Source organism: Spea bombifrons, chromosome 2 (assembly GCF_027358695.1).
Source record: "Spea bombifrons isolate aSpeBom1 chromosome 2, aSpeBom1.2.pri, whole genome shotgun sequence".
In the NCBI taxonomy this organism is placed as follows: domain Eukaryota; kingdom Metazoa; phylum Chordata; class Amphibia; order Anura; family Pelobatidae; genus Spea; species Spea bombifrons.
Genome location: NC_071088.1, coordinates 91,516,470 through 91,537,492, shown reverse-complemented (window position 1 = coordinate 91,537,492; position 21,023 = coordinate 91,516,470). Strand labels below are relative to the sequence as shown.

At 37.9% G+C, this 21,023-nt stretch overlaps 1 protein-coding gene across 1 annotated transcript; it reads right to left on the bottom strand.

Moving 5' to 3' along the window:
• Nucleotides 1-451: 451 nt before the first annotated feature.
• Nucleotides 452-19,576, bottom strand: CNGA3 (cyclic nucleotide gated channel subunit alpha 3). The gene is made up of 9 exons (XM_053455181.1): nucleotides 19,390-19,576; nucleotides 14,504-14,649; nucleotides 10,661-10,777; nucleotides 9,315-9,494; nucleotides 7,874-7,924; nucleotides 4,781-4,792; nucleotides 3,614-3,721; nucleotides 3,409-3,515; nucleotides 452-2,384 (listed from the first exon to the last, which is right to left on the bottom strand). Exons 2-9 carry the CDS (start codon nucleotides 14,611-14,613, stop codon nucleotides 964-966), a joined length of 2,106 nt encoding a protein of 701 aa, XP_053311156.1. The 5' UTR covers nucleotides 14,614-14,649; nucleotides 19,390-19,576; the 3' UTR covers nucleotides 452-963.
• Nucleotides 19,577-21,023: the final 1,447 nt, after the last annotated feature.

Genomic DNA, 21,023 nt, shown 5'->3' with positions numbered 1-21,023 from the left:
TTGAAGGGGTTAAATCTACCTTTGCTTTTTGACCGCTCACTTGAATTTACTGCCTGCGTTTGCAGACACCGGACATTTTGTCATGGGCAGCATTGGATATCCGAGTATACCTTTTACCTGAGGCACCATTTGGTTTAAGAAGACACTGCTCTTTATAAATCATACAGTGTACGTACCAGATGTTTAACTCCAATCCTTAGATAACTGTTTCTGCTTGGTTGAGAACAGGCAGTGAAATAAAGGCAAATGAGACCACCCTTAACCTTAAGAGACATTAGCCTTGAGTCTCTAGTACTCTTAACATAGGTATGACCCCCCCCCCAATGTAAAATACCAGACCCTGAAACCAATATTATGCATTCCAAATAACATGAAATGCATCAGATCACCAGAGAGCAACTTGTGTTAAAATACAAGTGATGGGATTTGGCTTAATGCAACAAAGACAAACTTACATTTAAACTTTGTCAAGTATGTTTAATCATGTCTGTAAAATTTTCACTTGGTCATCCCCATAATATCCTATATAAACGTAACATTACTGTTTTTTACAACACATATAGTGACCTCAGGATTATTCTTTATTAAAACATCCCAAAGCATTGGCCAAGTGGCATTTCCATCTCACAATTACTAAAATGTAAATGTTCCAAAAGCGTTTCTAACATTGTGATTTGTAGTTGGTTGCACCTGTTTTTTTTTGTTGCTACAATTCTCTATGACCTTACAAATACACATACATTTATCTTATTTCTTAAAAAAAAAGTTCATTCTAAAAGCATTGGCATATAAAAATATATTGCAAAAACTCAGCTTATAAAAGGTTCTTCCCTGTATGGATGTAGCAATATTGCTCTTTTACCAGAAAAAAATAGATTTAACAAGATGTCAGGATAAGCATAACAGTCCATTAGTAAATTTATGTATAAAATATGTGTTAAAGTGTTTAATCTGGCTACATGTCTAGTTCTCATTTTCATTGTCATCTGCTTTGTCTGTTTCTGCTGCACTGTCTGGTCCTTCGGATACACATTCCTTCCTGTATTTCTTCATTCTTTTCTCTACCTTGGTAATCCTTTGTTTAAGTTTTAACTGAGTTGAGTTGTAGTCTGCCAGTAATCTTGCAAACCTGGTCTGCAAACTGTCAAAGGCCGTTTCCATTCTCTCTACTTTTTCTTCTACGTCTTTTGGGTCCGCACCTGCTCTTGCCGCTTCTTCGTCGATCAAACCATCTTTCATTAGGATTTGGCGTCCTTTTTCTTCAAGTGCTGTTTTAGCATCTGGATACTCCGTAAGAGCCTCCATCAGATCGTCTTTTGATAAGCAAAAGAGATCGGAATAGCCAATGCTTCGGATGTTGGCCGTCCGTCGATTACCTGATTTGCTTCCTTTAATGTTTAAAATGCTAATTTCACCAAAGTAACTGCCGTCGCTGAGGACCACAAATTGAGTCACACCATCATCTGCCACCACAGCCAGTTTCCCCTCTTTGATGATGTACATTTCCCGCCCAATATCACCTTTTCTACAGATATAATCTCCAGGGCTGAAAACCTGAGGTCTCAATTTTAGTACCAGTTCCACAAGAAGTCCGGCCTCACAGTCCTGAAAAATTCGTACTTTCTTTAAAGTATCTAAGTGAACGTTGATTGCAATTTCAGCTTTTAATTTGTCTGGTAAATTTTTTAGCACCTCTTTCTCATCCATGGTTTTTTTGTTCGTCCAGAGGTAATCAAACCATTTTATGACTCGTGCTTCTAAGTCCTTGGTTACTTTACGAAACTGCATGTACTGCTTTATGGAATCTATCTTGGCCTGAAACTCTGCTCTGGATGCATTCATATTTGAGATCATGGCCCCCACATTACCAACAATGGTTGCAAAAATCAGTACGCCAATGAGGAAGTCAAACACAACAAAAAGGTATTCTACATCCTTGACTGGAGGTGGCGTTTCTCCAATTGTAGTAAGAGTTAAGGTTGACCAATAAAGGCTGTAAATATATTTCCGTGCAAGGCGACCATATTCTGGGTGAGAGATGTTGGGATATACCCATGTGTCGCTTCCAAACCCAATGGCTTTTGAAATTGCAAAATAAATGCACGCGTTCCAGTGTATGATGATTAGAATGTAGAGGACAAGATTCCCTATACGGAAGATGTTAGGATAATTGGTTCTGGTCTCTGTGCGATCAAAGAACTCAAACATTCTGGCAAACCTCAGCAGGCGATTAAATCGTAGCTCTGGCACGTTAAGTCCTACTTTAAAATAGGCCAAATCTGTTGGTAGTAATGAGAGCATATCAAGTTTAAATTGTAATGTCTTTGAATAATGCACCCTTAACTTCTTGGCATCTTTCACCAGCAGGCCTTGCTCAAGAAAACCTATATAATAAAATATATTTACAAACATTAATTCAATGCATGTACGCTTACATTTACTAAACATATTGTTTCTAGTATATGATCATAAGTAGTGAAACAACTGAATAAGTGACAGGATAATTCTTGTTTTATATTATCACACTACTTTGGTCCAACTCATGGTGATTGAACCCACAAATGTGCGTCAACAGGTGCCAAGCGTGAGGAATACCCTAATTTTCCATGAAAGCAAAGCTTTACGCATGTTATACAAATGTTTATAAACATACGGTATATTGGACCACAATAATAGCGCAACGAGCAACCCTGTTACTTTATATATAATCTCCATTGTCAAGTAATGATTGGAGAATACATTTTGGGGTAACACTTCTTACATGCTGTAAACAATACCCTACAGATCAATAGTTTCCCCTCCCGCATAATTATGCCTGACTACAGCTTTTGAAAGAAAGATTGCTGCTCTATCACATACATTGATATTGAATTAATATTGTAACAACTCACTGGACATAGGGAGATATAGGACAAGCCCTATCCAGAAAAAAGGAATGGATAAGTTTAAATACCGAATTGGACATTCTGGCATTTAAATAATGTAATCCATATTGCTAGATCATGCATGATATTTACACTAGAAAATATAAAAGTACAAGATAATATATAATCATTTTTTCCTTTATATATATATATATATATATATATTTAAGAAATATTCGTATTTCATGTATTTTTTCATGCTTATCCATCTAAATATTCATATTTATGGTATTGATATATTTACATATGTTGATCCATCTGTATATTATATTTCGCAATATATGATTACTTAATATATTATGCATATTTTAAGAAGTTTGTATTTGTATATTACATGGATATATTTCTACAGTTAGCAACACTGCAAAAGGCATAGAGGGATTCTTGTGCTGACTCTTTGGACGTCTGATGACTTATCTTTGATTTATGATAATAAGAGCTTTTGCACATTACCCGTACACTTCTGGAGCTGGCAATAACTCACCTGTTCTGAATCGCACTATTGTATCAAGGATGTAGATGAGGTCTGCAGTGTAATCCAGAACCAACCACAGTGTTGTATGGCTTTTCTGGAGCTCATCAAAACAAGCTCTAAGAATAATGGAAGAATTAGTGTCTTTTCATACATTTAATATACATATTTAATAAATATGTGGAAAATACAATACAGTCTAAAATACAAAACCTACCTGCACACCAGTAAACACCAATTATATAGCACAGGAACAGATATGATTGACAGCCATCGGTAATAGAAATTACTTGCTGGATCAACTACAAACATTTCTTTTTTCTTTCTAGGAACAGAAAGCACATAGGTTATTACTTCTTATATGATTCGCATGCACAATATATTTAAAATATATTTTTAACTTGTGTGGCAGAAGGGGCTTCAAAGTTATAATTTCATCCATCCTTCAGCATTCCGTGAAAAATATTTTAACTAATTTGGTCATTAGACCAACCTGGGAACGTTGGTCTAATGACCTAACACTGAGACACATTTCAGGCTTTCTATGTAGTGATTTACTAATGGTGGTACCCTTACAAAAAATGACATGACATGAAAAAACTGCAATACTGCACTTTTACTGCAGTATTACTGCACATTTACTGCACTTTTTTTATATTGCAAACCTACAGTTGTACTTCAATGTCCTGCAGCTTTATTGCATTTGTACTTCCGTACAAAAATAACTGCAGTAAAACTGCAGTACAGTGAAGTACAAATGCAGTAAAACTGCAGTAAATGTGCAGTAATACTGCAGTAAAAGTGCAGTATTGCAGTGTTTTCATGTCCAAAAAACTGCAGTATTACTTCAGAAAAACTGCAGTAATTTTTTCGTAAGGGATAACCAAATTGTTATAACACTGGTCCTAATACAAAACTGTATTTTTCAATGTTTTGAATTAAGATTTAACTTATGATTTAGAAATCCACCAGTTGGACTTTTCAGATCTGATCATTAAACCTGACAGCAACACATATGGCCATCATTTGCACCATCATCAAGAGAATTCAGGCATCAGGAAGCAAACGGCAGTATGGGAAGTAATGCAGTTTTGTTTTAATTAACTCCTTAAACATCAAACATGTATATCAATTACAAACCGTACCACTAGAAGGAATCAAGCACTGGAGAAAAAAAATAACATTTCAGAAGCAAATAAATTGATATAATGGTTCACAGCTGTTCACAATGAAGGTGAGCATTTCTGCAATATCTACTATGTAGAATAGCATATTGTATGAATTAAAATCACAATGCAGCTGTCATTGGCTCATATCTGGGAACTTTCTGGGTTTGACCCAGAGTCTCTAGCTGTAGCACTGTTTTCCCAGGTGCCTGGGTCACTCTTCTTTTTCTCTGGGGCAGTGGGCGGTGTTTAATCACACCCACTACCCACCCAATTCCCCTCCCACTTCTAACACATTTAATGTTAAGTAGGGCTAGCCCCGCCCTTATCAGCAGCCAGCCCTGTTCATCGCACAGCTAACCATTCCCCTTTGCATGGCTAGCTCCACCCTTGTACATGGATAGCCCTGTCCCTCCCAAAGCTAATCCTTCAGAAGAGCCACAAGTTCCCAAGTACGCACTGGAATAAGATCACAGGTGTTGGAATACACAACTCTCAACTGCATTCCCAGCTAAACAATACACTTCATTTTGTGTTGCTCAGTTCAGCTGTGTTATTACTCCACAAGAAACATTAAAGAACAAAACTACAAAGATGCAAAAAAAAAAAAAAAAACAGGCCAATTACACTGGCCTGAACAACATCCACTTTGGAAGGTACAAACCTATTACGGACCCACACCTATACGATAATTTATTGGCCCTAAACCTGCCACATACAATATGTGTAGCTTAGAAAGGATGCTCCTACTTTTGTTGGAATCTTGCTGTAAGGAACAATATAATAAATTATCATTTTTACCTCTTACATATTATGCATTTTTTATTGTTTATTCAAAAAAGCCATTCAGTTAGCAGAGTTGGCAAGACAAAGACAACTTACCAAGAAGAAAAATAGCACCCATCAAAGACCAATTGCAGAGCATCTTATAAATATGTAAAGAAATAATTATATATGTAATATGTAGAGTGCCCATAAATATGTTTGAGTACTTACTCATTTTCTTTTTTATCATCTTTGTTTGTATCTTTGTTGTTCGCCTGTTCCTTGTTGTCATTCATAGGTTTCTTTTCATTTGGAGCGCTGCTCAGTATAATGCAAGTTCTTATTAACAGAGGGCGGGGAAAGTGCTTTATAGGAAGGAGCGCTAGAGGAGAAAATGGCACTAAACTATGAATTTTGGCTCTAAAACAAAGGGATCAAGAAAGGAAATACCAAGCTGTTATGTACTGCAGCCTTCAATATCCCCTTTGCTTGAGCACAGGTTTGCTAAGCATCATGAGATCTGTGGTCCAGCATCAGTTGGAGAGCTACCTCTTGGCATTGTTGCCTGCAGTAGAACAGAATATGTGACCATTATTTTGAAAGCTACCTTATTTGCCCCGCAATTTCTCAATTTGAATGTATTTGTTTAAACATCTTCTCCCACAATAAGGCTTCTTATAATATAATATTAATGTTACACCATTAGGAATATAGATGTTCCCAATGAAACCTGAAAAAAATGTTGGCTATAGAGGAAAGAAGAAAATAAGCAGTTTTCTCATATTTTAAAGATACTGACAAATGCATATCAGGCTAGGTGGGGAAGGGGGGGTATTATTATGATGCCCTAATACCCTAATAGAAAAGGGCCTGTGGTACGAATGAAGTGTTTAGAAGTAAACACTCACCCCTGTTGCGTATCTCTGAGGCTGAAACCCTGTGTGGCTCCTAGATTCTCCATCTTCCCTCTGCAGAAGCCGGAGCCATGCTTCATTGCATCTCTTGTGACGGCGAGCACATATTAGCAGCTCAAAGATGCACTTTGCAAGATCAAGTCCACTCTCAAGTCATCTGAGACAGGCTTTATTGTTAGCAATCCCTAGTGAAAACTGGATTAACCGCTGCAAACCGATGCACTGAAGCAGCGGTAGTGCTTTGTGTCACATTAGGAGGGGGCACTGCCCTGGGAATGCTATGCGATCACTAAAGACATATACACAATCATTTCCTTTTAACCAACGTGGGGCAGATTAGTGCCGTATTTTGGTCCCAAGCTAAACCTCCATTACTGGCCTCAAAAATAACCTAGCAGTTTTAAGATAAGGTTACAGATCTGAGATGTGGAGTAAGCCCAGGGGTGCCTTTTTTTCTATAATGTTTCTGTAGATAGAATATTAATCAAGGTAAGAACTCTATAACATAAAATCAACAGTTTGTTTTGGATTTAGAGAGAGCTGTCGCCGTCACAACTTTAAGAAGAACTGATAGCATTTGCTTTTTTTGATGGAAATCAGGGTGATCATTTTTTAGAGATTTGTTAAGTAAGAGATGTGTTAAGTTTCCAGAGGAAACTCGGGATTGTGCAATATCACCAAAACAATGTTCTGTTCTGGAGTCTCCTACCTTCTCCTTACCATAAACTTACAAACTTTTATTCTAGGGAGCAGCTCAGAATTTTGGGTGGTTATTAGTGTATCACAGTGTCCTACAGTCACACGAGTAGCAGAAACGTGCCTGTAAATTAGCTAGTATAAACAATTTGAATGAGTCTTCTTCTAAATCCCTTACTTAATTGCACACGTATCTACCAGTAAGTCACAAAGTTATGTTAAACCTCTTGTAGAGACTTGCTCCCTAGCCATGCCATACACGCTAAAGAGAAAATGCTTCTCGTTGGCCTGAAGTGTTGGGTTTAGAGCTGGTTTACAGCTGGCCAAATATGCTCCTGTGAGAGTTACAGCTGGCTTTTTCACCTGCTCCTGAAAAAACTCCAAAAGGAGTACCGACGAGAGCTAATGTTGGTGAAAACAGGCAGTTTCCTTGATATGACATACGGGTTTTGACAACAGTAATAGCCCCACAACATATATGCTGATGGAAGCTCAACCACAAAAACCACTGCTACTTTCCACCTATTTTTGGAGATGGATGAATTTTGCCGCCCGGACATGCACTGGTGTTTTTCTTAAAGTTCACTTGTGAAGTTATTCATGTTTTTTTTATTTTCCAGCATTCACCAGGTAAGTACATGAGAAGTGCTTTTCAGTATCCACCTTCTCACCGCCATTTATTATTTTTCAAAAGGTAAGGTCTTATAATGGTCACAGTTCTTAAAGTTCAATACAGCAGAAGAGTAGGAACGTTGGAACATCTAGCTAGTCTACAACAAGTAAGGGAAAGATTTTTCTACTTCTAAGAATTAAGTTGACATTCTAAGCTAGCGATAATTTAAAACTGACCACGCATCATTGACCAGCATCACAATAAGGATATTGGGATTTCTAAGGATCGTGTTTTCTTGTAGGTGTAAATGAACACACACTTACTCTTCCGTGTTGTTGCTGTTGTTTACATTGAAGTTGGCAAGAATACAATGACTAGGGAGTTAAACGAAAAGTACAAAATGAAACCGCAGCGCAACCAACAACGCTAACAAATACCTGGTAAAGCTGAACAAAAGTACCATTCGTATCAGATATTGTGTGTATATATTCCCAAGTACATACAAACTAGGGGTGGCAGATTGTATGTGCTCACAGCATTATTAAGGGCAAGCCATGTTTACTTTGCTAGTCCAACAGCAGTTGTTTTTCCAATTTGCAATATTTAAGTTTAACAAACACAACAGATGTGAAAGACACAAACAAGGACATTTCTGCAGATGGTGAACTAGAAATTGTGAAATCCTAGGTAAAAAAAGCTTAATTATGGTTGAACGTAGAAAAGGCAGGAAATTGGGAAATATGAGTAATGTAAGATATAGATTGTTAATGGATGGTGGGCTGCACATAAATCAAGCCAGGCTTCACAACCTAATACCATCATTTCTTCTGTTTTGTACATATGGAAGCCCACAAAGATGCCACTACCAAAGAGAGGTCTCTAGATGCATTGACAAGTCAGTGGAACATGTTGAATGCTAGAGAGCCACCTGTTGGTTATTTGCGTGTTAAAGCACATACATGATCATAAGGAAGAGAGCCCCTAAACTAAGACCACAGAAGGGGGATAGTATTTTAGTCTTATGCCAATGGTTATATAGAAATCAGTGTTAAGGTCAGAATCTCAAGCAGCAACATGGGAAGGCCAAGTCATTATAGGAGCTACTACACGTATTTTGCGTGTACAGGTTTTACTGACATTTTGGGTTAGTGGTATAATCTTGAGCAATATATATATATATACAGCAAATAAAGTTGATGCACTCAGCGGGTCTTCTTTTTATAAAATGTATGGACTTGGTGAAGGACCTTCACCAAGTCAATAAATTTTATAAAAAGAAGACCCGCTGAGTGCATCAACTTTATTTGCTGTATATACTTTTTGGATTCTTAGCACCCAGGCATATTGCAACTGTTTCCAGTCAAGTGAGTGTGTTACATTCTATATCTTTTGCTTATATAGATATATTACTTGCCATACCACGTACAGCCACATGGGTCTAGAGTAATAAGGGCTGTTGGAATACTTTTCTCATTGATTGAATACTTTCTGTGCACTCTCTATGAGGTTATATGTATTCTCTTCTTGTTATTTGGTGATTTGGATGAGATGAGGCTCCTTCTCTTTCAGACAGCTTGGACAGAATTGCACCCGAGGCAAAATGTTACCAGCCCTTCCTATTATCAACAATCATGCTGAATGTACCTTATTTAATTAAATGGCAAAAATGGGAACACATTAAAACATGAGCAAATCAAACGGGTCATCATGTACCGCAAGCACAATTCCAATATATTTAATAAAACATCATTTAATTCAAGATACCTATAGGCTTTCTCCAGTCTTTCCTGGTTTTCCGGGAGTGACTGAGCGTTACTGTTCCTGCTGGACATCTCTTTGAGCTCTGGTCCTCTGAAACGTTCCAGGAAAGAGTCTGGCCTCTGGTCCTCCTGAGTAATGTGCCTCATGGCCCAGCTGCGCATTGTAATAAGAAATCTTGACAACCTGGAGGAAACAGAACAATAAAACAAACACATTTGCAGTGCTAATATTTATTAGACTTGCGCATTCTTTTTTCATGCTCCGTCCATTAGTCTGAATACCGAACAAACTAATGCAACATTCGATGAAAGAAATGAAAAACGTATGTGTGCAATACAAAATTCTTCTTTCATTCATTAATTAGTCATCGCGGCCACCATTTTAACTACACTAAAAGGAGGAGAATCTTGTAATTTTAAAGCAACTTCTTCTACGCATGTATTTCTTGTTTCCATGGCAACACAGGCGGACGAATGGGATTTCCAAAAACCAAAATGTTGGACGAATTTTGTCCAAACAGAAGACGAACACAAACTTTGTGCTGGCGCCCAAGTCTAATATTTGATGCTTTTGATCTCTTGTGGAGTTGTCTAGAATAATCATCATGGAACATAATGTAACTTATCACTGCAGCGTTACAATTTAACTGTCCATGTAAAGAAGGTGATTCGAGGGGTGACAAAGCTTCTAACTGCCAGCTTAACAAACCAAGATAAAAGTGTTATGTAGGCATAGCAATGTTCAAAGTCAATCAGTGATTCAAGTAATCCTACTCAAACTCAAGACAGAATTGTTTGTTGGCCCCCAGTCTTTTTGATCTTATTACCATCTTAAAAATGTGAAAAATACCCAGAAGCACCTATTATTATTTTTAAATAATGTTTACTTTATTTGTGAATTGCTCTACTAGTAGCTATGGCAAATGTTTCATGCATGTTATTCCTTTCCATGACTAGCTGAAAACACTTCCCCTGATGCTCAAGGAAGACATCAAGCAAGTCATGAAACTGGAGATGTCCACAAGTGTCCAGAAGTTTTTGGGGAGGCACATAAGCCAGATTTAGCAAGGCACGAGACAAATCAATTCACCCTTCGAGAAAGCACATCTAGATAAATGTGCAGGACGACTTAAGCTGTATTTGAGTTGGCTAAGTCTCTCTCTCTAGCTTTATGCAGGCTCTCTCAGTGCTTTTTGCATTGACCTTTCTAGGGTTCCAGTTTCCAAGACCCTTGTCTAAGTTACATAATTATGTCTGATGATCCTTATCTGGTTTTCGTCAAACTGTTAACACACATTGGGTCCACTTATTTAGACAACCACTCAACACAGAATGAAGTGTATATTTTACCTGACCATTGCTCCCCTTCCAGTAAATGAACTCCTGCGGGAATCTGTTAGACCTCTAGGATCCAAAGAAATCACACGCTGCAGCTCGGAGGATGTGTCCTCACACAGTGAGTGGGCTCTGAAATGGCACCAAAGCATCTTTATTTATATGGTTCCATACGTGTCTGAATTAAACAGAACCTATCATCACAACTAGATACATATATTGATTATTAAAAAAAAAAATAATACTGCAGGGCCAGGAAAATTCTTTTAATAGACATTTTTAGCTTAATTCATATTGGTGTTACATATGATGAAAGAGTAACAAATATACCATATGTGCTAAATACATACATACATACAGTACACGTTATATATAGTATACTAGGTTAGCTGTGCAGTTTGTAGCCCTGTAGGTGGCAGTCTTATGCAGGTGGACACAGAAGGGAACTAAGCGCTAGACAGGAGATAATAGCAACCAGCACTTAACACAGTAAGGTTATCACTGTAGAGTATTATAAACTCTTGCTTCCTCCCTTCGTCTCAGATTAAAAAATAAATTAACTTTCACACATTTTCCCCTTCCATGATTGCAATCTCACTCTGCTGTGTCCTTGTGTGCAACACTTAAATTATGCTGTTTGTAGAAGAAAAACGGGGTTTGGTCCATAAACCACACAAAACGTGAAGAACTACATCATTAATAACCCCCAATTACGTCCAGTCACATACATTATGAACACATGTATGTATTAGCAATGTGAAGATACATTATTATTATTATCTTTTATTTGTTAAGTGCCAACAAATGATGCAGCACTGTACACGTTAAATGGGGCAGTTAACAAATACATACAGATCCATGTGGAGTTGAGAGCCCTGTCCGTACTTTTATGGTACTTTTACACAAAGTTCCTGGCGTGAGCTTACAATCTAAAGGAACAATATGCATAAGGGCAATGGGGATGATCCACATTGGAGATAAAACCTCACTTGAACAGAGTCATGAATATATGATATTTAATGATTAATAGTTACAGAGTTAGTGAGGTTTTAAATAGACCACCAACTCAGAACTTTCATTTTAAAGTGTTCAGATTTGGCATAGCCAGCACAGTTCATGCAAATTGATTTCCCATGATCCTCCGGTAAATATTGTGTTGGAATGCCACTGTCTGCAAGAGTAGAACGTTTTAAGGAGCCCATTCAACTCTACCTGCATTTTGTTAGCAGATTATGCACATGTGTCTAGCACTAGAGATTGTTTACAACAGTACAGTTTTTACAAAAAAATAATTATTATAACTATTTTTCTCAAGGAAAAGCCAATACTTTAATATGTTCTGCAAACAGAAAACAACAGGCCATTATGTTAATATTTGCATTAAAAGAAAAAATATGTATTAAATGTATCTAATTATAAGCCAAAATGTGAATTTCCCCTTCAGAAAATTCTGGACCATCCAGGGACATAACATATTGCTGTGACATGGATTAGCTAGGAACTTCCGCTCAAGGAATTGACAAATGGAGAACATCTGAGAACAGAGATTAGCTCTGAAGCAAAAACAATGAAGGTCTTCAAACAATTTTATGTCCTAAACCATAAATATGTTTTTGATTATTGGAAAAAAACTGTAAATATGTTAATATGGCTATTTTGAAAAGAATATAAACACTAGCTCCTGGAAACATGTGGTTCTTTTCCAGGAATGTATGTTACTTGTAATAGCATTCCAGTCAATAGTAATTGGGAGGACCCAGGGACTAGTTTCCATCTGTAATAAATAGGATACCAAGTAAAGATTTAAGCTCAAGAACCTGGTCAAAGTCCACTAGTCATTCTATAGGAACATTTGCAGCCCAGAAAGGCCAGTAAACATGGGGCAACTGGCCAGTAAACATGACTACTGCTCTGGGGATTGTCCTAACCATTTCAGTACAGCTGGTAACTGTGCCACATTGCCTACCTGCAACAATGAAGTGCATACATAATTTATCTACGGAACATTTTTATTTGAATTTTATAAAAGAACACATCATGAGCTAGGTCATTTATTTGCAAAAAAGTTATTTTGTGACCACAGTTTTTGGAACTGGACTGGGAGATGCAAGTTGGACCGGACCAGTTTGAAGAATTTGGACAACTGTCTCCTGCCCCCTTGGGCAGGCCATCTGGGGTCTTGGATGAATACAATGTCAGGTGAGGCAGTGATATGGTGGTTATGGAACTATAGAAAACCCTACAATATCATGTTTTCAATCCAACTGGTTGTATGTTAAGTTAAATATGATTGTTCTGATATATTACTTACAAAATTTAATTCAGAATAGATCTGGCAAGCTACCTCTTGTCGATTAATTCTAGCAAGAGATTGTGTCGTTCATATAGATCTGGCAAGCTACCTCTTTTTAAGTCATTCTAGCAAGAGATTGTGCAGTTCATTAAAAATAAATTGGTTTTGCAACAATCAAAATTGGAAGCCAGAAAACCACATAGATTATAAAGCAAAGCTAACATTAATTTCCTGGCCTGCTGGTTATCTTTCTTTAAGAATATTAAAAGGGTCCTATCATCTTTGCAGCATTTAGTACATTTTTGTGTTTTTATTTTTTTTTAAACTGCACATCACTTTTCAGATATTAAGTTTAAAGCTGGGGGGCAATTTTTATATTATAGAGATGAAACCTGTGGCATTTCTAGAATACAAATAATTGTTTTGGCCTAATTTATTCCCCTTTCACCCTAACTAAGACTATAAGAGCTGCATGCACTTTAAATGGATTGGAAATAAAGCTGACATAAATATACTGAGCATCGGCAGATCCAGGGGGGGGGGCAGTTGGCCTCCCCCCAAAGTAGATGTCAGTATACAGAGGTAAGTTCCAACACCAGGACTAACATTTTCATTTCAATAACTTCCAGGAGGAGGCAGGGTTGAGGGGGTTAACAGAACGTCACATTGCGTGACCCATGCGGGACCAGCGTGGCAGCTCGCCGGGCAAGCTACATCAAAGGCAGACTGAGGCTTTGCAGGATAAGTGTGTGTGTCTGGGTATGCTAGTAAAAGTGCCTAGGTATGTTTGGGAATGTTAGCATGTTTGGGTGTGTTAGTGTGTGTCTCTGATTGTGTTAGTTTAAGTGTCTGGGCATGTGTGTTAGTGTGTGTGCATTTGCATGTATTTATGAGTGTGTGTTAGTAAGAGTGTTTGGGTGTGTTACTCTTGAATGTCTAGTTGTGTTGGTGTGAGTGTTTGGGTGTGTGTTAGTGCTGCGCATCTGTGTGCATGTGTTAGTACGCATGTCTGGATGTGTGTGTGTCTGGGTGTGTGAGTTAGCGCTGAGTGTCTGTGTGCGTATGTGTTAGTGTCCGTGTCTGGATGCATGTGTTAGTGTGGATGTATGTGCCTGGGTGTGTCTTAGTGCGCGTGCCCCTCCTGAGGTCGGCTCTGCATCCGCTCTGATACAAGTTGAAACTGGGTATGGTAGACAGTGCATCTGAACAACTAGTAGATAGTCTCTAAAAATGTTACAGGCAAGGGAAGGAAAGAAAGGAAAAGTGCCAACTCGCTTTGTCATGATAAGTAATGATGATGAAATGTCCATGCTGAGAATTAACAGTCAGCAATTAGGGGAAAAAAGTATAGATCCTCACTATTTTTCAGCAATCTCCTAAAACCCTAATTGGGTGCAATTTCTTAGTATGCCAAAAAGAGACAGAGTGATATATTCACTCCGGATTCAAATCGCTCACTTCACTATCAATAATGAAAGCCAACACTAGCAGGATTCTCCTGCAAGAAGGGCTGGCATTGCCCTGCATTATGTATAATTCAATGGATGAATACAGTTTGCCATTACCTGCTTGATCCATTTTCAATTCTTTCTATATCTTCTTCAATGGTCCTGACAGACAGTCTCTGCAGCATAGGGTAGGATTTCTGCGTATGCACTACTGCCGCCATCTTCATTCACAGTCCAGTGGTTTCCACAGTGCAGACAGATTTCTAGGTAACATTAAGGAGATCAATGAAGACATTATTACAAATAAAATATAATATTGTTTTATAGAGTTCCGTACCAAATTTGCTTGGAAATGTAGCTGCAGGAATAGAATCCAAATGGCCCGATACATCAGCAGATACAAGGGCAAAATAACACCTTCACCTTTCTGTTTCATTGTCTACAGTCTCCGTCCTTAGTGGATAAGTACAAAGAGTGTCTGTAGCTAGGAGATGAGGCGAAGCTTCATTACTTGGCTTATGGGTAGACCATACATTGGAGCATCTAAAATATATTTGGCTTGTTTTTGCCATTATTTCTGTTTCCGGCATAGAACGGCACTTCCCATACCTGCAATCCAAATCTAGAATGCTAAACAGTATGCCTCAGCACAAGACAACCCTGAACCACAGACATTACGTTTCGGCATCCCCTGAGTCTTGTCATTGAGGTTTAGCTTGTTATAGCTCTAACCACAGCGAGCAAGGGGGACAACATCTGGAAAGCCCCTGAAAGTTTTCAGAATTGCAAAGTGCAGAATTGCAGCTTGACATTTCAGGTGTGTACTGTCATCGAAGGGGGGTGCTCCCCATGGTTTTATTTTTAATATTAATAAATAGTTTTAAAATGAAATGCAATGTCCATGTGTCTGTTTAAAATCTGTTATTTTGGCAACACCTATTAGAGACAGGCTACACAGAGAAATCCTCTGACTTATGAAAGTCTATAGAAGAAAGGACTTCATTAGCATAAGTAGGACTCAATTAGCAGTTGAACCTTAGAAGCTTGATGCTAGGAAAAAAAAGCATTGGGAGCACATCCCCTTAATGGAACAAATACATTAATGAATGAAATGTTGTATGCTTCACCAATCCCTAAAAATAAAATAATTTTAAAAAAATTGCACTTTAAAGACCGAAAGTGTAATGGGACAATGCCTTCTACATCACTGCATTTGAATACCATTTACAGGATGACAGGAAAGACTGTTTGATGTGTTTTTGTCTGAGTACAGAATACATCAAGCTAATTGCATGGGACATCTGCTGAGAGAGACAAACAACATCTAAGTCTGAACCCAGTAGGTAATATAATTGGTGCTTAAAAGGGATAACAAGGCATGGCAGAAGATGACCTTCTTGTAATCCCACCCAAGAGACCTCATGAAACAAGCAGCACCTTCTAACCACAGGGGGAGAATACAAGCTGCTAAAATGCTTTATTTAAAACAAATATATTTTTATTTTGGGGTAAAATATCTATAAATTGATTCTGATGAAAAAAATCAGACGGCTTGGATTCTATTATTTTAATTGAAATTGAAATTGAAATTATTAATCGCAATATGACTATAATTTGAAATAAGTCTAAGAGGGGTCCTTACAATACGAGTTAGATCATTTAGCAATTATGTAAAAAAATGATTTTGGTGCAAAATTTTAAAAGTAGTCTTAATTATATGGCGATAAGGCCACGTTTCACACTTTATACTAATATCACTTTTTTATAAATAACCCCCTTTGTGATCTTATATTTCTAATGTCATCTCTTTGCATGTCAGTAATACCCAAAAGCTTACAGGCAGAGTATTTCACTCTGTGCCTATAAAAAATATTTTATAATGAACATGGCTAAGTGTTCCACAACATACTGTAGATGTTGGGCCTTGTCACTAATGTCAGATTGTTAAAAAAAAAATAAACCACTTTTATAAGCTGCAAAGTGTACTGGTGCGTCCTTCTGAATACTATTTTGGGGTTTTATGGGCCAACGAGCCTTGACCTAATACTGTAAGTGTTAGTATGTGTGTCTGTGTTATCATATGATTGGTTTTTTTGTGACATTTTCATAATAGTGCCACTTCACAAATATAGTGTGGATTCTAGGCCACACTGAAAAGCTATTTCACCTCACATTTTGGTACTCATTCAATATTAAAAAAGGAAGATATTGATAACTTTGGTTAAGCATGCGAACCGTTAATGGTAGGTGCATTTAATAAAGTCAAATTGTAGAGTGGAAAGCATTATGCCTGCATTGCTTTTATTATTATTATTATTCTGAAAGGCCTGTAGTGCATGTGCAGTTGTGCACCCATTTGCATTCAGCCCTATGATAGCGGAGGGATGCAGCCTGCGCGGTGGGCAATCTTTTGTCAGCACAATGACCAGGGGGCTGGATACCGTGTCACAAAATCAGTTACCATAACAAACGCCGTACACACATTAGAAAACCGTTCCCTTGAAAACGGAGGCTTAAGGACAAAGGGAATCTTCATCGATGTCACATCTTTCCTGCAGGGGAAAACCAAAAATAATCTACAGTCCTTGGACTCCTTACAAATCATATTATATTAAGCAAAAGCCTAAACAATGAAAGGAACCCGTGACATTTTAGGTTTCATTAAGCATTCTGGATCTGTACTTTGTGAAATTTGCTTTGTTTTCTTCACACACAGGTTTGTTCCAAAAATTGTTTAAATCCCTGAATCGGATATAATTCAGTGCTGTCTAATCCACTGTACTCTTCCTCCCAGCTGACAGGAATACGAAGGGGATGGCAAATTTATAAATACGGGCCCTACAGTCAGCACACATTTCTCTAAAATAAACCGCAGGATACGTACCCTCATAACACGACACGCTTTTATGGGTAATACCCTAAAATCACATGCATTCACATACTATTTCTAATCAACACGTGTTAGCCGTACAGTTTCGTTTTCACCATCTTCTTTATTTCAATGCTAAATATACCGTGTACAATTTCACGTGCACTTTTTCATTTGTGTTTATATGTACCCGACCCACCTATGGGTTTCTTCACTAAACCATCAAAACATTATGATTATTATTATTTTTTATTGTTTAACATAGCACCATCATATTCTGCAGCACTGTACAATGAGTAAACATTCTTGGGTTATATATTTATTATATATATTATATTATATATTATATATACCGGTATATATATATATATACTGTAAAATACATAGTGAAGAATGTTCTGTATATTCATCTTACTGAATAAATCTCTATAGTTGGTCATTTAAAAATAAAATAACAATGTCAAAGTGACCAAAGCATCTTCTGGAGCATAAAAACGGTGCTCTAACTATTAGTGTTCCAAATACACATTTCAGTGGGAAAGCCATTATTGTTTTATTAGTTGGTTGTGAGAAACCACTTTAGGTCATGCGTGATTTTATACTAAAACATTTTTCTTTCTTTTTTCTTCTTGTAGTAGCCTATTAGCCTATTAGCCTTAGTGCCCCCCACTGTTAATTGCATTGGGGAGGTGCACCAATAGTTGTATATTTAATATACACAAACTGGGCAGGCAATGTATTGATCATGGGGGTTGTTCTGCTATCCCATAACACCGGAACAATACTTAGATGTTTTATGCAAACTATCTTATCGGAAAAGTACAAAGCACACAGTTAACAATGCTGTACAAAGACATAATCAGTATTACATAATGAGGATTTTCTAATGTTAAAGAATATGTATTATATTGATTAGGAAGAAAGTTAAGAATGGTGGCCAAGGATCCCAAGGCTCACACTGGTCCCCCCAAAAAATAAATGTGAAAAACAAATTAGAGGATCAAAGAGCTTCAAGTACATTACATATAAGAAGGCATTTTTACACTGTATGGATATAGTGTTACCAACTGTATAGATATAGTGTTACCAACTGTATACATAAAGTTTAAAAACTGTATTGATAAAGGTTTAAAAACTGTATAGGTATAGTGTTACACACTGTATAGGTGTAGTGTTAGAAACTGTATAGGTATAGTGTTACACACTGTATAGGTATAGTGTTAGAAACTGTATAGGTATAGTGTTACACACTGTATAGATATAGTGTTACAAACTGTATAGGTATAGGGTTACAAACTGTATAGGTGTAGTGTTACAAACTGTATAGGTGTAGTGTTGCAGACTGTATAGGTATAGTGTTGGAAACTGTATAGGTGTAGTGTTACAAACTGTATAAGCATAGTGTTACACACTATATAGATATAGTGTTAGAAACTGTATAGCTATAGTGTTACAAACGGCATAGGTATAGTGTTAGAAACTGTATAGGTATAGTGTTACACACTGTATAGATATAGTGTTACAAACTGTATAGGCATAGTGTTACACACTGTATAGATATAGTGTTACAAACTGTATAGGTATAGGGTTACACACTGTATAGGTGTAGTGTCACACACTGTATAGGTGTAGTGTTACAAACTGTATAGGTGTAGCGTCACACACTGTATAGGTGTAGTGTTACAAACTGTATAGGTATAGGTTATAAACTGTATAGGTGTAGTGTCACACACTATAGGTATAGAGTTACACTCTGTATAGGTACAGTGTAGACACGAGTGTAAAAGTTTATGAGCAGACTTGTATCCACGTGTTAGTCAATCTATAAGTTGTCTCTATAGCTCCTCGCCTTCCAAATCCTGCCAGTACATCGAGCCGAATTTGTCTCGGTCACTGAGCAGCATTACGGATTAAAGTGAAAGCAGATTCTCACTTCTTCTTCATGCACAGATCTGCCTTTTCCATCTCGTTAAGTGCTTTCTTAATTACTGTCACCAAGACAACCAGCTCACTTGCTTAAGACGCTTTCTGTAGTTGGAGTTTTTTTTATCTGTATATACAGTTGATCTTGTTTATGCCCCATACAGTAAATGTAACATTACAAGGTCCACACACCGCCAGACACGATACTTACTGTTAATTCGTTACAATGACTCTGTGATCCGCATGATTCGCTCTCACAACACTCCGAAGTTTGGTGTTCCTGCACGTGAATCGGTTAACTCTTTGGCATGTGGAAGGATACTCCATGCAATCAAATGGCCGGGACCTGGAGGGTGATTGATCGGTTTACTCATCCCTTATTCCTAGAATCGCCTTTTTATTCCGTGTCCATTGGGTCCCCTCGTATAGCGTCCTGTCCTCAGCCCCTGCTCTCCCCGCTCTGTGCTCTCCAGACATCAAGCCAGCTGCCCTCCACCTCCTCTCATTAGAGCCAGGAGCTATGGAGCGCCCTCTTCAGGTGAAGCGGGGGTATTGCGCTCTGATGTGCTTTCAGCACCGATGGTCTGGACAGCTCACAGCTTGAGAATGTCTCCCCTGCAGCTCCACGCCACTTCTTAATGTAACCATTACAGTAACACTAACATGTTCTGCTTACAAACTGAGCACATGAAGAGCATTCTGCATAATGCCAAGAAAGGCATCCCTATAAAGACTCTCATCACACCTTCATGGGGATCTTAAACATGTGCCCAAAAACCTTACAAAACACAAATATATAATTTATATTATTTATATATTAGTGTATAAGCTCTCTTAAGAACACTACTAGAATCTCCTGATCAAGAAGTGTCAGTTTTGCTGCAAATCCTCTACAAAGAGAGAAGCATGCTTACCCCATTGAGTAGGGAAACAGTGGTTGTTATATGGGAAGACAGCATTGTGGCCAAGACAGCATTGTCCTCCAGCATCAACAGATATCACACAACCAAGGAAAGAACGAAAATCACACAAATACAAATGTTATCAATTCCTTCTCCAAAGTCTGGAGTTATTAAACAGTGCGTACACCATACCATTTTCAGGGAGAAGTCAGCCAGAAGGGCATTCCAGCCCAGATTTAAACAAATACAAGGAGAAAGAAATGATCCTACTGCTAGTGAGCCACACTGAGAAGCATATAGTTAAGGTGGACAATGTGTGTGTGTGTGTATATATATATATATATATTGTGGTAAAGTGTATGGGAGAGTGGTTGATGGGATATATATCTCACCTGGTTACCTCAGCCAGGCATGGTAGCAAACCCAGGTGCTCTCAGGTGAGGCTTCCTAAGCTCGTTACTGGGGAGGAAGCCTTAAAAGAGAGGGCTGTTAGGTTTGCAGGGGGAGGAGAAACTGAATGAAGGAGCAGCTGCAGCCCACCAGGTATGAAGCTTTACCCCATGCAAAACTTGTTACTTTGCTTTGCGCCAGACCTTAGGCTGCTAGAGAGGTATCCGGATGTTTAGTTAGAGCCGGACAGGCTTATAGTTTGTTTTGTTTACAAGGTGCTCTGTGACTACAACATCTAAATAAACACGCTGTTACGTTTGAAACCTGTGTGAAACTGTCATTGCCGCCCCATGCGTGAGCTGTCCCCTACAATATATATATATATATATATATATATATATATATATATATACTGTATGCACACATCAGCCCCAATTCTCACTTTGCCTCTTGACTATCGTTCATTTTGCTTTTGTTTGATATTTTTTGTTACTATCGCAGCTTGTCATGAGCAACTGCTAATGTATTGTCACATGTTCTGTAACATCCCGCT

Bases quoted from the DNA above. Each gene is read 5' to 3' on its own strand.
- CNGA3 (XM_053455181.1), bottom strand. From the start codon at position 14,613: ATGAAGATGGCGGCAGTAGTGCATACGCAGAAATCCTACCCTATGCTG. The intron at 3,516-3,613 runs GTAGGTTTTGTA...CATTATTCTTAG, and splicing joins TGGTGTTTACTGGTGTGCAG to AGCTTGTTTTGATGAGCTCC. The intron at 2,385-3,408 runs GTGAGTTATTGC...TTTATTATATAG, and splicing joins AATAGTGCGATTCAGAACAG to GTTTTCTTGAGCAAGGCCTG.